Below are 19974 nucleotides of genomic sequence, written 5' to 3' on the forward strand. Positions count from 1 at the left end.
TGCACAGAAATCAATTATTTTTCAAGAAATATTAAATAGATTCAACATCTTTTCTTCAACAGAACTGCAGACTGCACAGATGGTACTTTCCCAAAGGAAAAAGTACTATAGCTTACTAGGGTATATATATTAGACTTAATAGTTACTATATACAGTAATTGACTTCTATTCATTTTACATCAAATTAAAACTTTGGGTGTCAGATAATTATTTATTAAAAGCTAGACATTTTAAATGAGAATAAGAAAGAAAAGTATGTCTTTGTGCCCCCTTTTCCCTGTTAATGCCCTATCGCCCCCCCTGGCTAAACTTTGCTAGATCCGCCCCTGCACAGTTACCAGCGTCAGCTACGTAGAAAAAGATCCTGGAGTAGAAAGTAATATTAAATAAATTCTAACAACAGCTGATCAAGCTTAAACGTGCTGCTGTTGTTCAGCCGCTGGTTTCCTCTTTCTGGTGCAAAGTGGGCCAAAAGCAAACTAGAGACACGGACTCGCGACAGAAAAGCCGATCAGCTGATCATTAAGCAGTTTCATGATTGAAGTAGCAGCAGGAGAGGCAGTCGCTTGTTAAGCTTAACGCAGGAATGCTTTACAAACATTCAGAGATGGACTTACACACTTGCTTTACTTCTCTCGGGATAACTTTGTCGGAGATGAAATGCCGGGTTGCTAGCGAAGCTCCACATGCTATCCAGACCACCGACAGGTCCTGAGTGCCACAGCAGCTCTATCACGTGATGCATACTGCTCCGACGTGCTAACGTTCTGAGGTGAGTTACGGCGTGTTGCAAGTTTTGTGAGGTGCTTTCGTGATATTTAATGGATCGGATTACATTTTTTATTTTTCTCCGATATCCGATCCAGTAATTTAGGTCAGTATCAGACCGATACCGATACGTAATATCGGATCGGTCCATCTCTAGTATCCAATAAAGACTCTGCTGCAACCACATCTTCTCAGGACACCATTATTCTCAAAAGGCAGAAGTTCACAGAACGTTGTGAGCCCTGGCCGAAGCTGTTCCCCATCCACAGTCTGCACATGAAACTGAAATGTACCTGGAAAGAGCCACTGAGAGTATAAAAAGAATGGAAATCTTCTGCCCACCTCCAAAGTAAAGATTGACATTCTCGAGAAGTTGGCTGAAACTGTATCTTCAATTATGGCCTATTCTTCCTATTATTTTGGGGGCAAGCACTAGTGAAGAATTTCAGTGCATACAATCTAAATTAAGCAAAAAATATTATATTATACATTTTTTATACCTTTTATATTCCACAATAAAAACAATTACAGTTTGAATTTTCTCTTTGTGAAATTGATTCATTTTATTCAGAAAAGAAGTTAAATTAATTTAATTTTCTCTTATCATTCAGTCATTATTTATAAAGTTAATAAAAAAAATAATTTCTTTGTAATGGATATTTTAGTAATGTTTTACTAAACCTTTGCCAGATTGTTAGTACATTTAAAATGTTAGTAATTTTTTTCAGAGATTTATTTCAAATGAATTTATTTTTTGTTACAATTAGGCAATTTTAACCTCCAATTTGATATTTTGTCCCTAAATCCAACACATATTTACAATGGAATTTTATTCATGTATACTTTTGTTTTTTGTTGAAATTTAATTAACATTTTATATACATTTTACATAAATCGCTTGAAATTAAAATCTACTTAAGTAAATTAAGCGTCACTTTGTTGCCATAGGTTTTTTAAGTAACCTCTAGTCACAGTTTTTACAGTGTACTAAAGGAAAAAGTAATCCTAAAGCAAAGGACATTTTTAATGAACACTGATTATACAGAAAAAATTAACACACTTTTTTAGGTTAATAAAGATCACCGTCTTATATCGTTCTGCCTTCTTCAGCTCAACATTAAGTAGTTTTTATTCCGCAGTGTGACGTTCAGAGTCCAGCTGAGAGTTTAACAGACTGTTGTTAAAACATATAAATATACCAGCAGGTTATGAGTGAAACAGAAAATGCAGTTACAATTTAAATGATCTGTACAACTTTATTATGTTGATGGCTTTGATGAATGGTCAGATTATCGATCCGAATTGCGGTCAGCAATGAATTATGGGACGGCATTTTCTCCTCCCTTTTCATAAAGGATGGTCCAGTGTATCCTGTGCTAAAGGAGGCAATAAAGGAAACATTGAAGCTCCTTTCTTTAGTGTTTGGAGAATTGGAGCAGCTCTTACTATGATCGCCACGCAGATACTTCCGCGTCTGCGTCATTTACAGTGGAAACCTTCAAAAGCAAATTGGAATGCACACCTGGTCAGTTAAATACTTTCGCTTTCATTCGCGTCGGTGCGCAGTAATAAATTCCTCCGTCGAATCAAATCAAACTAAACGTTTTAAAACGAAAAAGAAATATATAGAGGAAAGCACTCAGTCAGTGTGTTGGCTATATGGACTGATTTTAATAATTGATGACTGGCAGCACGAGAGGACGAACCTGGAAGGAAAGTTAGTCTCACGAGTGTCGGGTGAGTTTGTGTTCAACCCTTTTTTGCTGATAAAACGATGATTGTGCTGCAAACAGCTTCGTTAAACTAAAAGGCAGAAATAAGCTTCTCTCTCTCACTGAACTCCAGATTTCAAGAAGCTTTTATAACTTCAGGTTTAGTTTGAGTTCTGGCTGAAATCAGACGAGGAAATGGTGTAGAAGAATAGTGCTGTTTGCTCTTTATTTCCAAGGTTACTACTGCACATATTACTCAACTGTAACTGTGATCACCTTGGTCTTAATCTTTCCATTTCGTTTATTTCATTTCCTTACTAGAAATTAGCTGTCGGAACGTATGCCAACAACAACTAGTAACCAGGCCTCACTGTTAGCATCAGAAGAAGAAGTGAGGAAGGTAACATTAATGTGGTAAGAAAATAATTGGGAGAGATTCGAGGATTAAGGCAAAAACGAATGTCTATTTTGACCACAAGCTGTTGTTTTTTTCTTTTCTTTTCTTTCTCGTCTTTTCTGTCCTGAACAGGACAGGTTTAACCAGGTTTAACCTGTCCTGTTCAGCGGGCGAGAGGAAAAAAAAAAGAGAAAAGGTGGGGGAAAATTAAAGATTTGCAGTGGTGACCAGTGTGGAGCAGCAGGGAAGGGATGAGCTGTTGCTAACAGCTGGGCTGGACTTCTGCCCACTACTGAATAACAGCAGGGAAGTGAACCAAGTAAACTGCATTTCCTTGCCCCTGAACATTACCTGTAATGCAGGGATTTCATATTGTCTTTGTGGCACCATCCCTGGGACCTCTGCACTTACATGCCAGTTACAACTTATGGCTCTTATCTGATTTTCACGAGTTCCTTTAATTGCTTCCTCCCTCTAACTTTGATGCCATCTCTCCCCCATTTTTATCTTTATTATATAGCTACTGTAAGAGTTACACGTTAATCTAAGGCACTTCTGATATTTCTGAGTCATGTTTATTTCAGCTTTATTTTACAGTACTCTTATTTGACAACTGAATTTCAGCCAGTGTAGTTGTAGAACATTTTCAATGAATGGTTCGTGAAATACCGGCTTTTACTTGTTAGCTCACACTGAACAGGACTAACTGCATTCTTGTGTGTGTGTGTGTGTGTGTGTGTGTGTGTGTGTGTGTGTGTGTGTGTGTGTGCGTGCGTGCGTGTGTATCCTATTAAAATGGTGAAAAGTTAGAGGACATAGCTTTATGATAAGCCATCCAAATCACAGAACACTAACACAAGTAGAAGTTCCCTTATGTTGCTTTAAAGCAGGGGTCGGTAACCTTTCTGATGATGAGTGCCATCTAATATTTCCTCAGAGGTCAGTGTGCCATATGACTGTATTAGCAATATATTTAATAACGCTCTCTATTAACAGTTACACACTACATAGAACAACTTCATAGAATTATATTTGTTTGCAGATGTTGGCAGCTGTCAGCGAATAGTTATCAGCTATTAGGAAACCAAAAAAAGACTTGTTATCCATAACAGCAAATGAACTGTACAACAGAAAATACAAATGCTATCTATGGCCTCCTCACAGCAATGATAAGAGAAATAAACTGGGCCAATATGGCATGTTTGTTAATACAGGGACACACATGTTAATGTGATCTCTGGTCTCCGAGTGTCCAGCATTCAGAGGCTACCTGAGGACTCATGTGAGAGAAAACCTGCTCACACAGATATTAGAGCCAAATACTGTCAATAAGGCCTCTGCAATGTTCTGAAGACAGTTAAACCTGTCAGGTAGTGACGTCCAGCAGGTGAACATGCAGCTCCATGAACACACACAGCTGTGGATTCCAGCTGTGTTCGTAGTTCTGAAACTTTGACCCCCACAGAGTCGAGCTTTTCAGTTCAATCAGCTGCATTTCGATGTCGCATTAACTGGCATTAACTCAGCCAATTAATGTGAGACAAATCCAGCTGCTCATTAAAGATTTCTGGTTTGATCAGAAAAGAAAACATTGGTCCAAACACCTGAAAGTCCTGAAAACACATTGTGAATTCTGTCTCGAGTCTTCAGATGTATCCGTGTGTTTCTGTGGTGCTGATGCTGCGCTGTGCTGAAGCTTTTGAAGTGTCAGAATGTGGAAATTTCAACATCGCTTGAAAAAACTGACAGCTAGCAACGTCCCTCTCACCGGTAGGCTAATTTATTTTTAGCCAATCTGGTAGTTGGGTTGTTAGCTAAGATACCGTCATTAAGAAGCGGTTCAACTAATGTGTCTATGCGAGCTAATTTGCGATGTGTTTTTAATGCACCGCTGGCCATTTATTTTTTGATACACCTTCTCAGATTAATTCACTGCGTGTCGTGACCAGGGCTGGACTGGGACAAAACATCGGCCCAGGGATTTTGACTACAGACCGGCCCACCAGGTATTAAAGCCATAAAGCCTTTGAATGAAAACAGACGCTGTTGTGACAGCGATGTACAGTCTTGTTGGTATATGTATGATTTCTATACATTTTACATCAGATTAAAACTTTGATTTATCTGAGGGCCTCTGGATGTCTGGGGCCTGGATCTCCTCTATACCCGCCTCATGCCCTGGAGGACGGGGCTGTGACCCCCCCACACCCTCTAGCAGATCATTACATGAAAGAACCTTTTAAAAACAAACGCGTCCATGCTCACAGGTGTACACACGGGTGCTCACACACACAAACTACACCCTTTTTGGCTCCTACCTCAAAGCACACTGTTCGCTGTCGATTTTACATGCTGCACAATAATATTCAATATTTAGTATTTACTGTCACATTCACATAGATCATCGCGATGATGTTGTTTATTATATTAATCTCTTTTTTTTTGCTTGCTTTCTCTTTTTTCTTTCTCCAGGTGATTGATATATGTATTTCTTTTCTGTTTGTTTTGTTGGTTTTTGTTTTTTGACCTTTATCCCCGTTCCTCTTCCCCGCTGTTTTTCTTTCCCTACCTCTCTTTCTTTCTCCTCTTTCTTTCCCCCAGTCATGTCTGTCCCATGTTTAGCAAGTGAAAATAAAATAAAATAAACAATAAAAGCAAAGGTGAATCAAATAGACCAATATGGCAAGGCTGGGATGGTCCATTTGGTAAAGTAAATCTGTTGGGCATCTTTCTTTGCCTTTAGACAATAATTCTGATGGCAAAAGAACCAAACGGGACAAGCGGAAGAACAAACAAACAAAAAAATTTGGTTGTAAGCTTCAGATAATTATTTAATAAAAGCGAGACATTTTAAATGAGAATAAGTATTTCTTTGTGCCCCCCTTTCCCTGTTAATGCCCTACCTGGCCCCCTGGCAAAACTTTGCTAGACCCGCCCCTGCACAGTGGGTTTTTTTTTGCCTGTCCCATTTGGTTTTTTATCCGTCAGAATTGTTGTCTGAAGGCCAACAAGGATACCCAATGGATTTATTTTACCAAGTGGATCATCACGGCCTTGCCGTATTGGTCCATTTGATCGTCCTTTGTTGTTATTATTTATTTTATTTTATTTTCAATTGTTACAGACGGGTCGAAAATGACTCCAAGGTTCCTCACAGTGTTACTGGAGGCCAAGGTAATGCCATCCAGAGTAAGAATCTGGTTAGATACCATGTTTCTAAGATTTTCAGGGCCGAGTACAATAACCTCAGTTTGATCTGAATTAAGAAGCAGAAAGTTAGCGGCCATCCAGGTCTTTATGTCTTTAAGACATTCCTGCAGTTTAACTCATTGGTGTGTGTTATCTGGCTTCATGGATAGATTACATCTTTATTCTTGACTCAAATAAGTTGAGTTCATTTGGAAGAACTGAATATGATTCATTGAGAGTACTTTCATTCACCTTAAAGTGAACAACAGTCTGAAAGGGACTTTCTGCCATGTTTTACAGGCAGTCGTGCTTCTGAAGAGTTTTTGTTCGCTTTGTTGTGAATATTTACATAAAACCATCCAAGTGTCTGTATCCATGGTAAATGGTAAATGGCCTGCATTTGTATAGCGCTTTTCTAGTCCCTAAGGACCCCAAAGCGCTTCACACTACATTCAGTCATTCACACACACATTCACACACTGGCGATGGCAAGCTACATTGTAGCCACAGCTGCCCTGGGGCGCACTGACAGCACCGTCTATGCAAAACTCCTTCGATGTCAGAGGTTCAAACATGAAAAACAAACAGTTTTCTCTGTCATTGTTGTTTTTTCTTTTTAACTCCACAGTCAGTGAGTTCTGCAGCTGAATGACAGCATGGCAGCAGCATCTGGTGAGTCTTACTTTGTCACACTTACATGCAGTAACTGTGAGTTACCTCCCTCTACAAGCACTTTCTGACAATAATTTAATTGTTTCTTGGTTTCTCCTGTTTGGAGAAATGTGAAAAAAATGAAGAAAAAGTGATTATTAGAGGATAAACGATGTGACTACAGGTTAATATTTTACAGCAGGTCTCATCTGAGTGTCTTTGCTGAACCAGGCTGCTGTGTTGCATGTAACATGCTTTAACAATGTGTTTAACCAATAACATTTGTCAATTCAATTCAATTTTATTTATATAGCGCCAAATCACAACAAAAGTCGCCTCAAGGCGCTTCATAGATAGAGAGAAAAACCCAACAATCATATGACCCCCTATGAGCATCACTTTGGCGACAGTGGGAAGGAAAAATTCCCTTTTAACAGGAAGAAACCTCCAGCAGAAAACTGAAGGCTCTGCCTCCCATTCTACTTTTAAATACTTTAGGAACAACAAGTAGGCCTGCAGAGCGAGAGCGAAGTGCTCTAATAGGGTGATATGGTACTACAAGGTCATTAAGATAAGATGGGGCCTGATTATTTAAGACCTTGTATGTGAGGAGCAGGATTTTGAATTCAATTCTGGATTTAACAGGAAGCCAATGAAGGGAAGCCAAAACAGGAGAAATCTGCTCTCTCTTTCTAGTCCCTGTCAGGACTCTTGCTGCAGCATTTTGGATCAGCTGAAGGCTTTTCAGGGAGTTTTTAGGACTTCCTGATAATAATGAATCACAGTCGTCCAGCCTGGAAGTAATAAATGCATGAACTAGTTTTTCAGCGTCACTCTGAGACAGGATATTTCTAATTTTAGAGATGTTGCACAAATGGAAGAACGCAGTCTTACATATTTGTTTAATATGTGCGTTGAAGGACATGTCCTGGTCAAAAATGACTCCAAGGTTCCTCACCGCGTTACTGGAGGCCAAGGTAATGCCATCCAGAGTAAGAATCTGCTTAGATACCATATTTCTAGGCTTTTCAGGGCCGAGTACAATAACCTCAGTTTGATCTGAATTAAGAAGCAGAAAGTTAGCGGCCATCCAGGTCTTTATGTCTTTAAGACATTCCTGCAGTTTAACTCATTGGTGTGTGTTATCTGGCTTCATGCACAGATACCTACAGCATGTTCTAATCGCTCTAATAGGATATTATGGTCGACAGTGTCGAACGCTGCATTGAGGTCTAGCAGGACAAGCACAGAGATGAGTCCACTGTCAGAGGCCATAAGAAGATCATTTGTAACCTTCACTAAAGCTGTTTCTGTGCTGTGATGAGCTCTGAAACCTGACTGAAACTCTTCAAATAAGCCTCTGCAGATGATCTGTTAGCTGTTTGACAACTACTCTTTCAAGGATGTTTGATATAAAGGAAGGTTGGAGATTGGCCTATAATTAGCTAAGACAGCTGGGTCTAGAGATGCTTTTTGAGTAAAGGTTTAACTACAGCCAGCTTGAAGGCCTGTGCTACATAGCCGATCATTAGAGATAGGTTGATCATATTTAAGATCGAAGAATTAATTAATGGCAGGACTTCTTTGAGCAGTTTTGTAGGAATGGGGTCTAAAAGACACGTTGATGGTTTGGAGGAAGTAATTATTGAAGTTAACTCAGAAAGATCAATTGGAGAAAAAGACTCTAACTTAACATCAATGGTACTAAGAGTAGCTGTAGATAATATTAATTTGGAGTGGAGGGCCCACTCCTGAAGATCTTCTATGACTCTGTGGTGGCCTCAGCCATCTTCTATGGTGTGGTCTGCTGGGGCGGCAGCATCTCTGCTGGGGACAGGAAGAGACTGAACAGGCTGATCCGAAGGGCCAGCTCTGTTCTAGGATGCCCTCTGGACCCAGTGGAGGTGGTGAGTGACAGGAGAAGGGCGGCTAAGCTGTCATCCCTGTTGGACAACATTTCCCACCCCATGCAAGAGACTCTGACAGCACTGAGCAGCTCCTTCAGTGGGAGACTGCGGCACCCACGGTGTGGGACGGAGAGATTTCGCAGGTCTTTCCTCCCCACTGCTGTCAGACTCCACAACAAAGACTTTAACTGATCAAACACACACACATCCACAAATGTGCAATAACACTAATGTGCAATAATCTTTTCTGGCATCGTTGTATTTTTACTCAGTTGTATATACCATTTGTATTCTATTTTTATCTTATTGTATATTTTATTCTAATTTATTCTACTGTATATAGTATTTTATTCTATTCTGTACAGTTGTGTACTGTATTTATTCTTAGTGTATTCTAATTTTTGCTTCATAACTTTTGCACTGTCCACTTCCTGCTGTGATAAAACAAATTTCCCATTTGTGAGACTAATAAAGCTTATCTTATCTTATCTTATCTTATCTTATCTTAGGGATGATTATTGGGTTTTTTTTTCTCTAATGATAAAAATTTTATTTGTGAAGAAGTTCATGAAGTCATTATTAGTTAACGTTAAAGGGATGGTTGGCTCAAAAGAGCTCTGACTGTTTGTCAGCCTGGCTACAGTGCTGAAGAGAAACCTGGGGTTGTTCTTATTTTCTTCAATCAGTGATGAATAGTAAGATGTTCTGGCTTTGCGGAGGGCTTTCTTATAAAGCAGCAAACTATTTCTCCAGGCTAAATGATGATCCTCTAAATCTGTGACACGCCATTTCCTCTCCAGATTATGAGTCATCTGCTTTAGGCTACGTGTTTGAGAATTATACCACGGAGTCAGGTACTTCTGATTAGAGACCTTAGTTTTCACAGGAGCTACAGTATCCAGAGTCATACGTAATGAGGAGGTGAAATTATTAACAAGATAATCGACCTCTGTTGGGGTAGCGTTCAGATAGCTGCTCTGCTCTGTGTTGGTACAGGGCATTGAAGATGATAACAGTGGGTGGATTATAGTCTTAAACTTAGTTACAGCACTTTCAGAAAGACATCTACTTTGATAAAGTCTACTCTCCACCGCTGTGTAATCAATTATTGTAAATGTAAATGTTATCAGGAAATGATCAGACAGGAGAGGGTTTTCAGGAAACACTGTTAAATGTTCAGTTTCTATGCCATATGTTAAAACAAGATCTAGAGTGTGATTAAAGTGGTGGGTGGGTTCTTTTACATTTTGAGAGAAGCCAATTGAGTCTAATAACAGATTAAATGCCATGTTGAGGCTGTCATTTTTAGCATCTACATGGATGTTAAAATCACCCACAATAATTATTTTATCTGAGCTCAGAACTAAATCAGATATAAAGTCTGAGAAATCAGACAGAAACTCTGTGTAAGGCCCAGGTGGACGATAGATGATAACAAGTAAGACTGGTTTTTGAGCTTCACAGCTGGGGTGGACAATGTTAAGCATCAGGCTTTCAAATGAATTAAAAGTCTGTCTGGGTCTTTGGTTGATTAATAGGCTGGTGTGAAAAATTGCTGCCACACCTCCCCCTCGGCCTGTGCTTCGAGGTTTCTGGTAGTTAGAATGACTCGGGGGTGTTGATTCATTTAAACTAACATAATCATCCTGCTGCAACCAGGTTTCTGTAAGGCAGAGTAAATCAATTTGTTGATCAATTATTAAGTCATGTACTAACAGAGACTTGGAGGAGAGAGACCTAATATTTAATAATCCACATTTCACTGTTTTACTCTTTGATTCAGATGTGGATACTGTATTGTTCTTTCTTTGTAATTGTTTATGTTTAAGTTGTTTGTTGCTGGTTTTTAGTTTGTTTTGTCTTTTTGGGAGCTGACACAGTCTCTATGGAGATGGGTTTTTGGGGGGGTAGCAGGAGGAGAGAAGCTGCAGAGAGGCGTGTAAGACTGCAACTCTGCTTCCTGGTCCCAACTCTGGATAGTCATATTTTGGGGGGGTTAATAAATTTGTCCATATTTCTAGAAATGAGAGCTGCTCCATCCAAAGTGGGATGGATGCCGTCTCTCCTAACAAGACCAGGTTTCCTCCAGAAGGTTTGCCAATTATCTATGAAGCCCACATCGTTTCTGGGACACCACTCAGATAGCCAGCAATTTAAGGAGAACATGCGGCTAAACATGTGACTCTTGGTCTGATTAGGGAGGGGACCAGGTTGGTGGTTTACCTGGGGCTTCTGTTTAGGACTATGCTTCCTCCTCACCGTGACCCAGCCGCCCTCTTTCCCCGGCTGCTTGGGGTCTGCCGGGGAACAGCTAGCGGGGCCTACGCTATCTTCGGCTGCACCAGCTACAGGGGCCTGGCTAGCTACGGGTGAATGAAGGGTGCGAAGCCGAGTCTCCAATTCAGTAGCCTCCAGAGCTGCAAATATGCTACATTTGTTACAGATATCATCACTGCTAAAGGAGGCCGAGGAGTAGCTAAACATCTGACACAATGAGCAGGAAAGTGCAGGAGGGACAGGTGAAGTAGCCATGGTGCTAACGAGTCGGCTACAAGCTAAGCTAAGCTAGCGAAACAGTACAGAGACAGTGGTCGTGTCCAAATTCATGGGCTGCGTCCTCCTGAGGCCGCATTTGTAGACCGATTACGTCACAGTGACGCGCCGAAGGCTGTCCAAATTCATAGACTCCTCCGAATGCAGCCAACAAATGCGTCCTCCTTTTGGGTCGGGTGTGTCCTTCGTGGCCTACCATATCCCAGAATTCATAGCGCGGCCCAGCCAAACTCCAGTTTCCAACAATGGCGGCTGCTACTAAGTTTTAAAATTACTCATACTAATCTTTCTGGGTCACAAAATAAACTTTTAACATATTTTCAGGCGAGAAAGTAGCTGTGTAAACATCAAATATCTGCTCTGTTTATCAAGATATCACATATTTGCAAAAGTGCTTCGATGTTTTCGGAGACGTCTGCTACCCACCAGCTCGATAGCTAGCCGGGAGCTCGAGGGTTACTGATGCGGCTGAGAACGGCACAACTCCCGGCACATCATTTTCAGATCACCGCGGACTTTCGCTGCTCGGGTTAAACGTAATATATAAGTCACTTAGACAACCTAAAAATGTTATTGTTGGGCTTTTTTCGGTGTTTTGTTTGTTCGTGAGTAAATTGGTTTGGCTGAGATTAAAGTTATTAGATTAGTTAAAATAAAACTTTATTAATCCCCCGGGTGGGTTCCTCCTTGGTTTTTACACAGCTGACTACACGTCAAACAGAAAACTTATTAAACAGAAGTGTGAGACAGTCGAGAATTTACGCCAGTGTCCTGTTATATTTTAGATAGCAAGGAGCAGACGGCTGAGTTTATTAAACTCCACCGAGACAGCGGCGACGCTAATCTGAAGGCTAGACCGTCCAATTTCACGGCCGTTTACTTCCGGCCTACCCGACCTCCTCAGGAGGATGCAGCCCATGAATTTGGACACGACCAGTGTAACTGATTGTAAAAAGGACCTTCTGAGGACCCGGCCCACGTAGACCGCGAAGGCTGGGTCCTCAGGAGGATGCAGCCCATGAATTTGGACACAGCCAGTGAGTGAATACCTTGGCTATAAATTAGGTAGTGAGAAAGTCAGAATGTATTTTCTGAAAATTAACAGTCATGTTTAATAATCTTTCCCAGAACTAATGTGATCTGTTCATGCAGTCAGCTGTTGACATTAAAAGTGCTTTGTTCCATCTGATGTAGTCATTGCAGGATAACACATTACGTCTCAGTGCATAAACTACTACTAATAATAATGAAAGGAGAGTTATGTATTTCTTTATCTTTGCAGGACCACAAGACGCTTTTCCCAGACGTCGCAGGAACAGCATCAAACTTCTGCCACCCTACAGTGAGTTTTTAAAGAAAAGATTATGTTTAATGCAAACTTTAACTGGGCAATTTAAGGTGGAAGACATTAGACAGGAGCAGGTGAAGACAAAATATAGCAGGAAGTGTGAAGCCTGTTTGGAAAAATTAAAAACCTCTTAGTGCACGGATTCTGCTTTCTCTCTTTACATTTAAAGCTCATATTGTCACGGTATGGCATGGCACACCGTGGAAGGAGTGGGGAAGGAGGACCCAGGCGCGGTGCTCTATGTATAGGCAGTGTTTATTTACAAGGTGAAAAACAACGTAACAATAAATCCCCGTGTTCTCCCAGACTCCCGTGTCGTGTCTCCCGTGAATAATCCGTGTGCTCTCTGCTCCCGTGTCGGCACCCCCCGGTGCTCGCTGCTCTCCGTGGCCTCCACGCTCCTCCTGCGGGAAACAATAGCGGCAGCTGTCAGGACACTCCGAAATGGCAGGCATACACTTTCTGACTAAACTTAGACAGGGTGACTAACGTGGAGTCTCATGCAATGATCCCGCGTCGGTGGGAGCTCCAAGACTCTCCTAAGTAGCTCCCCCGACGAGCCCTGATCAGCGGCAGGTGTGTGGCTTCGGGTGTGGCCAGTCCTTCCGCAGGGCCACACCCCTCAGGCCTGCAGGTGGCTGAGCTCCATCCTCCAAGCATCCCCGCAGACACGCAGACACACACACACACACACACACACACACACACACACACACACACACACACACACACACACACATCTACAAGCATGGAGAAGAGCAGCAGCAACACCAAAATACATATAATAATAATAATAATATAATTCACAACTGCTCAGGGATCCTGGGTCGCCCAGTCCCAGGACCCTGACACATATAATGTACAGAAAAGTGAAGAAAACTATTTCATGTAAACTTTTGGGGGTCATTTCTGGGAGAGGTTACAGCAAATGTCTCCTTAACTTCATGTTAACAGATCAAACATTCAGGATACCAGTGTTTATGTAGCTCTATGCCACAGACATGAAGTTGGTGCAATTTATTGAAACTGTGATGTATTTGTATTTGTATTTGTATCTTTATTTATTTCAGACATAATAAAACAAACAAACAAAAAAAAACCCAATATATACTCGTCTACATGTATTTTCATTTACGAATATGAATATATGTGTAGATATACACACACACACGTATTTGTACAGACAAACAAGAAAAATATAATAAAATAAAACACATTCGTCTAACATGAGATAACAGTTGTTTGGTCTGAAAAGGAGTAGGAAGAAGTATGCACATACTTATTAACTCCTACCCCTGCTCAACATCTTATTAATCCCACATATTTACCTAATTCTCCTCATCACATATTCCACACAATACACAAGAAAACTTATATCAACAAGGCTGGCACGATATTTATAATTTAAATACGAGTTGACATATTTATACATACAATGGGTGATTGTCTTTTTCAATATCATATCCTTCCAAGAGTAATTTTCGAAGTGTCTTTATGAACTTGCCAATTCCTGAGCATTGCTGTAATTCTGCAGTAAAGCTATTCCACAGTTTTACTCCATAAATAGTTACGCAAAAGGTTTTAACATTTGACCGTGCTTTAAGAATCTTCAGATTCAATTTACCCCTTAGTTCATAGTCTCCTTCTCTGTCATAGAACATCCTCTGTATATTTCTTGGTAACATATTGTATCTAGCTTTATACATAATTTTTGCCGTTTTGTATTTTATAAGATCCATAAACTTCAATATTTTTAATTTCAAAAACATGGTGTTAGTATGGTCTCTATATCCAGCTGTATCCTGTGACAATGATGATCAAAAGAGATTATAGAAGTAAAATTGTGCCAAACAAGAAAAAAAAAAGGTCTTCAGATTCTGTGGATTTAAAACTGAGCTTTTAACAGAGGTTAATTTTATTTTTCAGCTCTCAAACTTTATGTAGTATTCTCACATGTGAATATATATTTATGGCTCAGTAATGATCCATAAATACGAGAAAAAAAATAACACATATTTAAACAAACTGACAATTTTTGTGCATTTTTCAATAATTACAACTCAGTGGTTACAAGTGGAAAATGATTAAATTTAGATTAATTAAAACCTGTGATATAATGTTGTTGCTGCTTGTATTAACTTTGAAAGATTCTTTGTTCAGTGTTTGTGTTTGCTGTCATTTCAGTGTCTGAGCTCAGAGCTGTCCTGCTGGGGAACAGCTGGTCTGAGAGGAGCTCAGCGGGGAACTTTATACTGGGAGAGAACAAGTTCAACCCTGAGGAAGAACTGGACCGATGTGTGAGAGTCAGCGGACACAGTCAAGGGAAAGAAATATTTCTCATCAACACTCCAGATCTGCTTCATCCAAACATCTCTGAGGAGAAATTAAAGGAACATGTGAACAACTGTGTGAGGCTCTCTGATCCTGGACCTCATGTGTTCCTGCTGGTTCTACAGCCTGAAGACTTCACTGAGGAGCAAAAAACGAGACTCTGCAGAGTCCTGAACTTCTTCAGTGATCATTCCTTTGATCATTCACTGGTTCTGATATCACCACCCAGAGAGAGGCGTCTGGGTTTAGGGCATCATGTCATGTATCATACACCTATACAGGAAATGATCAGACGATGTAATAACAAGTCACTGGAGCTTGAAAACCTCAACATTCGGGAGTTACTAGAAAACATGGAACGCATTGTAGAAACGAACCATGGAACACATGTGACCTGTCAGCACACCAGCGCTGAACAAAGAAAAGAAGCTCCTGTTACTCTGAATTATCCTCAGCCTGTTGGTAAGTAAAAAACCCCAAACTCTATCTGTAGATATTTTAACATAAAGACACTTTCTAAAGTGCTCAGAAGGAACGATCCACCAAAAACATGAAGCAGCATTTACTGAAGATGAAAAAAAGTGAAGAAAGACCAAAAGGCTTTTAGGATCAGTCAGACTGTCTGAGAGTAATTTCCTGTTTGTATCTTTGCTCCTTTACAGGACGTAGACTCTGCATGTTGCTGTTTGGAGGAAACTCAGCAAAGAAGACAGAACTCTGTAACTTTATTGTGAAGAAAAATTACGATTTTTCAGGATTTTCTCCAGACAGAGAGGTTTTCGATGGAGAGTGGAGAGGAAAACCTTTAACAGTAGTGAAAACTCCCGACTTCTTAAGTCCGTCTCTGAAAGCAGCGAGAGAAGAGATGAAGAGCTGTGTGAGTCTCTGTCCTCCTGGACCAAATGTTCTGCTGCTGATGGTGAAACCTTCTGATTTCACTGTGCAGAGCAAGAAAACTCTGAATTTGACCCTGAGTGTGTTTAATGGAGATGCCTTTAAACACTCAATGGTCATCATCACAGATGAGGAGAAGATGGGAGTTTCAGTTAATTCTCTATTTGGAGATTGTGAAGGTAGACAGTACAACATGTTTGAAAATGATCATAGACAGTTGATGGAGAAGATTGAGAACATCGTGCATGAGAACAAAGGACAATTCCTCACAGTCACTGAAGAGACCATCAGACCAAAGTCTGAAGACATCAAACCACCTAAAGGGATCAGAAGATCTCAGTCCCAATACATCAAACAAACTGAAGAGACCATCAGACCAAAGTCTGAAGACATCAAACCACCTGAAGGGATCAGAAGAATAAAATCTGAACTCATCAAACCATCGTTAAACCTGGTTCTGTTAGAAGAAGAGGCTAAACCCAATCTGAAGTCCAGTCTGAACCTGGTTCTGTGTGGGAGGAGAGGAACAGGGAAGACGTCAGCAGCCAAGGCCATTTTACAGACTGAGCTTCATTCAGTCTCCAACTCATCAGAGTGTGTTAAACATCAGGGAGAGGTGTGTGGACGTTGGGTTTCCCTGGTGGAGCTGCCTGCCTTGTATGGAAAACCTCAGGAGGCAGTGATGGAGGAATCATTCAGGTGTATCTCCCTCTGTGATCCTGAGGGTGTCCATGCCTTCATCCTGGTCCTACCTGTGGCTCCCCTCACTGATGAAGACAAGGGAGAGTTGAAGACCATCCAGAACACATTCAGCTCTCGAGTCAATGACTTCACCATGATTCTGTTCACTGTGGACTCAGATCCTACAGATCCAGCTGTTGGTAACATTGTAAGACATTCAGATATTCAGAAGCTCTGTCAGACTTATAGAGAACAATTAGTTGTTCTCAACATCGAAGAAAAGCGAATGATTGCAAAGCTTCTGCATGAAGTGGATAAGATGAAAGCTAAAGGATCAAAGTGCTTCACAAAGGAAATGTTCACCAAAGCTCAAATGGAGAAGGTAACAAGACTTAAAGCTGAACTTCAGGAAATTAAACGCAGCAGTGTGGCTTTATCCGATGATACAAATCAAACTGAACAGTCCATCAGGATGGTGCTGCTTGGAAAAACTGGCAGTGGGAAAAGTGCAACTGCAAACACCATTTTGGGCAAAAAGGTGTTTTTATCCAGAGTCAGTGGGAAATCTGTGACCAGAGAATGTCAGAAAGCAGCAGGAGAGATTGATGGACGTCCTGTTGTTGTGGTCGACACCCCCGGCTTGTTTGACACCTCTCTGACCAATGATGAAGTTCGACAGGAGCTTCTGAACTGTATCAGCATGTTGTCTCCTGGACCTCACGTGTTCTTACTGGTGCTGCAGATCGGTCGATTTACAGAGGAGGAAAAAGAAACTGTGAAAAAGATCAAAGAGATTTTTGGAAAGAAGTCAGGAAACTTCATCATTGTTACCTTCACCAGAGGAGATGAGCTTGAAGACACCATTGAAAGTTACATAGAAGAAGACTGCCCTGATTTTGTAAAAACTCTGATTAAAGACTGTGGAGGCAGATACCACGTCTTCAACAACAAAGATCCAAAAAACCGTAGACAAGTGTCAGACCTGCTGATGAAAATTGAAGACATGTTGAAAGACAATTATGGCGGATACTACACCACTGAGCTGTTCCAAGAGGCTGAGGCAGCGATACAGAAGGAGATGGAGAGGCTGCTGAAACAGAAGGATGAAGACATGATAAGAGAAAAGGGGGTGCTTAAAAGGAAACATGAAGAAGAAATGCAAAAAATAAAAAGAGAAATGGAAGAACAGATCTCTAAATTTGAGTCTGAGAAAGAGCAGAGTATGAAACAACTCAAACAGATGGAGGAACGCATTAACCAGGAGCGAGAAGAGAGAGAGAGAGAACAGAAAATCAGAGAAGATGAGGAGAGAAAGAAGAAAGAACAGGAAGAAACTCAAGAACAACTATGGAAGCAAAAACTGGAAACTTTGGACGAGCAAATAGAATCTGAATCAAAAGAAGAGCTCATCAGAGAGCTGGAGCAAAACAGAGAAGAAATGAGAAGAGAGAGAGAGGCCTGGGAGACGGAAAGGGAAGAATGGTGGGACAATAGGTATAAAGAAAGTAAACAGAGACGAGAAGCAGAAGATAAGAAAATCAAAAAGCTGACAGAAAAATATGAAAAGGAAAAAGAAGATTATCACAGAAGAATAAAAGATGACTGTGTCAGAATAGAACAGGAGGAAAGAAAAAGAAGAGCATTAGAGAAAGACCACAAGACAAAAATGAAACAAATGAAGCAGAAATATGAAGACGAGGCCAGAAATCAAGCTGAAGACATCAATGACTTCAAAGAGAAATACACCAGTGACTTTGAATCTCTGATAGAGAACTATAATGAAGAGATAAGGGATCTGAAGGAAACATATAAGATGTTGATGCAAAAGCATAAGAAACACAAACATGAGTATTCTCATTTGCACAAGGTCTCCAGTGACAAAGAAGAAAGACTGAAGAAAGACTTGGAGGAAATGCAGAAAAAGCATGAAGAAAAAATTAACAAATATAAACAAAAACATAAATGCATCATAGCCTGATGACTTTAAACAGTGCAGCAGTAAAACAGAGAAGAACACATGAGTTTCATACCAGTGTTTGAAAGTGAACATAAAATAAAACATGGAACATCACAAAGGACCTACAGTTGCCTCAGACCAGAGAGCGAGTGTAGTCCTCATAAAAGGACATTAATTTTCTATCTTCTCCGTTTGAAAGTAAAAGTAATTCAAAGTAATTCACCAAATTATTGTCTGTTAATGATTTCCACTGCAAACCTGGAAATACTGAACAGTTTACAGATCATGTATTTGAAATATTGTTTGTATGATTTGTATTATATGAGCCACAAAAATTTTATGGCAGGATTAAAAACATAATAATAATTTCTGATCTGTTCTTTGCAAGTCGTATTCATTTAAATAGGAAGGAAAATAGTTGTGAAAAATTTACTTTGTAAACAATAAGATAACATTTAGATATAAAACTGGTAAATATCAAAATACATGCACATAATAATTACTGATGTTGAGGGTTTTAAAAAATTATATGATGTTACTACATTATTTTCTAATGTGTCTTTGTATGCATTTATTTGAGCGCTGTGTTTATAATAGAGTTTGATACAATTATTTAAGTGGGTAGGAAATGTTTTATTGACTTATGAACAGTTTTACTCTGATTTTATTGGTGGATACTATACACGTGCAGTGCCTTAGTTCCCATATGGAAATTCAGAGTGAATATAAAAAAGTTGTTGGTCATTATGTAAGAATGTTTTATAAAAATAAAATGTCCTTCTATTAATGTATCGTGTGTGGTCTGATTACTGGAAAGTTGGGAACATATATGGATATATGGCAGACTTTCTTTATAAATAACCTAAAAGGACTAAAATGTTGTTCTTCAGTTTTGTTGGATCAAGTTACAGAAGCATCGAGCTGCCACCCAAGCAAAAGAAAAATAGAGGTATATCACATTATAACATGAAAACTTGTTCTAACAATATACTTTTCACATTTGAACAACATAAAAATTATATTGTTAGAATGTGATAATCATATTGTTTGAACAATAAAGTTTTTACGTTATAGCATATCTGTTATTGTTCAAACACGATATATTTGTTTGCCTTAAAACATAGTGAAGCGGATGACAGTGCAGATCAGAGTGCGAGAAAATGGCTCGTTTATCTGAATTCATTAAGTTCTATTTTGTGCTTGGACTGAGGCATGGGGAGATCTTGCTGTTATTGAGCAGCTTGGACAGTACTGTGATAAGCATGCGGACACTTAGAAGAAACCTAAAACGCATGGGACTGTACAGGAGAAAGAGTCCGATCCGATTGAGGTGGCAGGATTTCTTATTGATCAACTGGAGGGACACGGCAGGGTCCATGGATATAAACTACACCACCTGAACTGCATTCAGGCAGGTTATTGTCACGCAGAGTACTGTGAGACATTTACCGAAATATCTTGATCCTTATGGGGTTGAGAGAAAGACAGACAGAGAGAGGATAAAAAGTTGGCTTTAACAGCCATCATGCTTGTAAACCAGGCTTATTATCATTGTGTTCAGAATAGGAAAAAAAAAAATCATATTT

General features: G+C 40.0%; 1 protein-coding gene across 5 annotated transcripts; it reads left to right on the forward strand.

Moving 5' to 3' along the window:
- Positions 1-2108: 2108 nt before the first annotated feature.
- LOC120716127 (GTPase IMAP family member 8-like) lies at positions 2109-19323 on the forward strand. Of its 5 annotated transcripts, none has more exons than XM_040003510.1 (6): positions 2109-2505; positions 6695-6738; positions 12460-12519; positions 14710-15318; positions 15519-16194; positions 16246-19323. In XM_040003510.1, the coding sequence occupies exons 2-6, from the start codon at positions 6723-6725 to the stop codon at positions 18407-18409; spliced, it is 3525 nt and encodes a 1174-aa protein (XP_039859444.1). In that variant the 5' UTR covers positions 2109-2505; positions 6695-6722; the 3' UTR covers positions 18410-19323. The 5 variants fall into 5 exon arrangements, with proteins under 5 accessions (XP_039859444.1, XP_039859445.1, XP_039859442.1 ...); XM_040003511.1 differs by having other exon boundaries at positions 15519-16047; XM_040003508.1 differs by having other exon boundaries at positions 6699-6738; positions 15519-19323.
- The last annotated feature ends 651 nt before the right edge of the window (positions 19324-19974 follow it).

The sequence above is a fragment of the Simochromis diagramma genome, unplaced genomic scaffold (assembly GCF_900408965.1).
Source record: "Simochromis diagramma unplaced genomic scaffold, fSimDia1.1 OVJJ01000583.1, whole genome shotgun sequence".
In the NCBI taxonomy this organism is placed as follows: Eukaryota; Metazoa; Chordata; class Actinopteri; order Cichliformes; family Cichlidae; genus Simochromis; species Simochromis diagramma.

Coding starts and splice junctions, on each gene's coding strand:
- LOC120716127 (XM_040003508.1), top strand. Junction 12,520..14,709: donor CAAACTTCTGCCACCCTACA/GTGAGTTTTTAA, acceptor CTGTCATTTCAG/TGTCTGAGCTCAGAGCTGTC. Junction 15,319..15,518: donor GAATTATCCTCAGCCTGTTG/GTAAGTAAAAAA, acceptor GCTCCTTTACAG/GACGTAGACTCTGCATGTTG.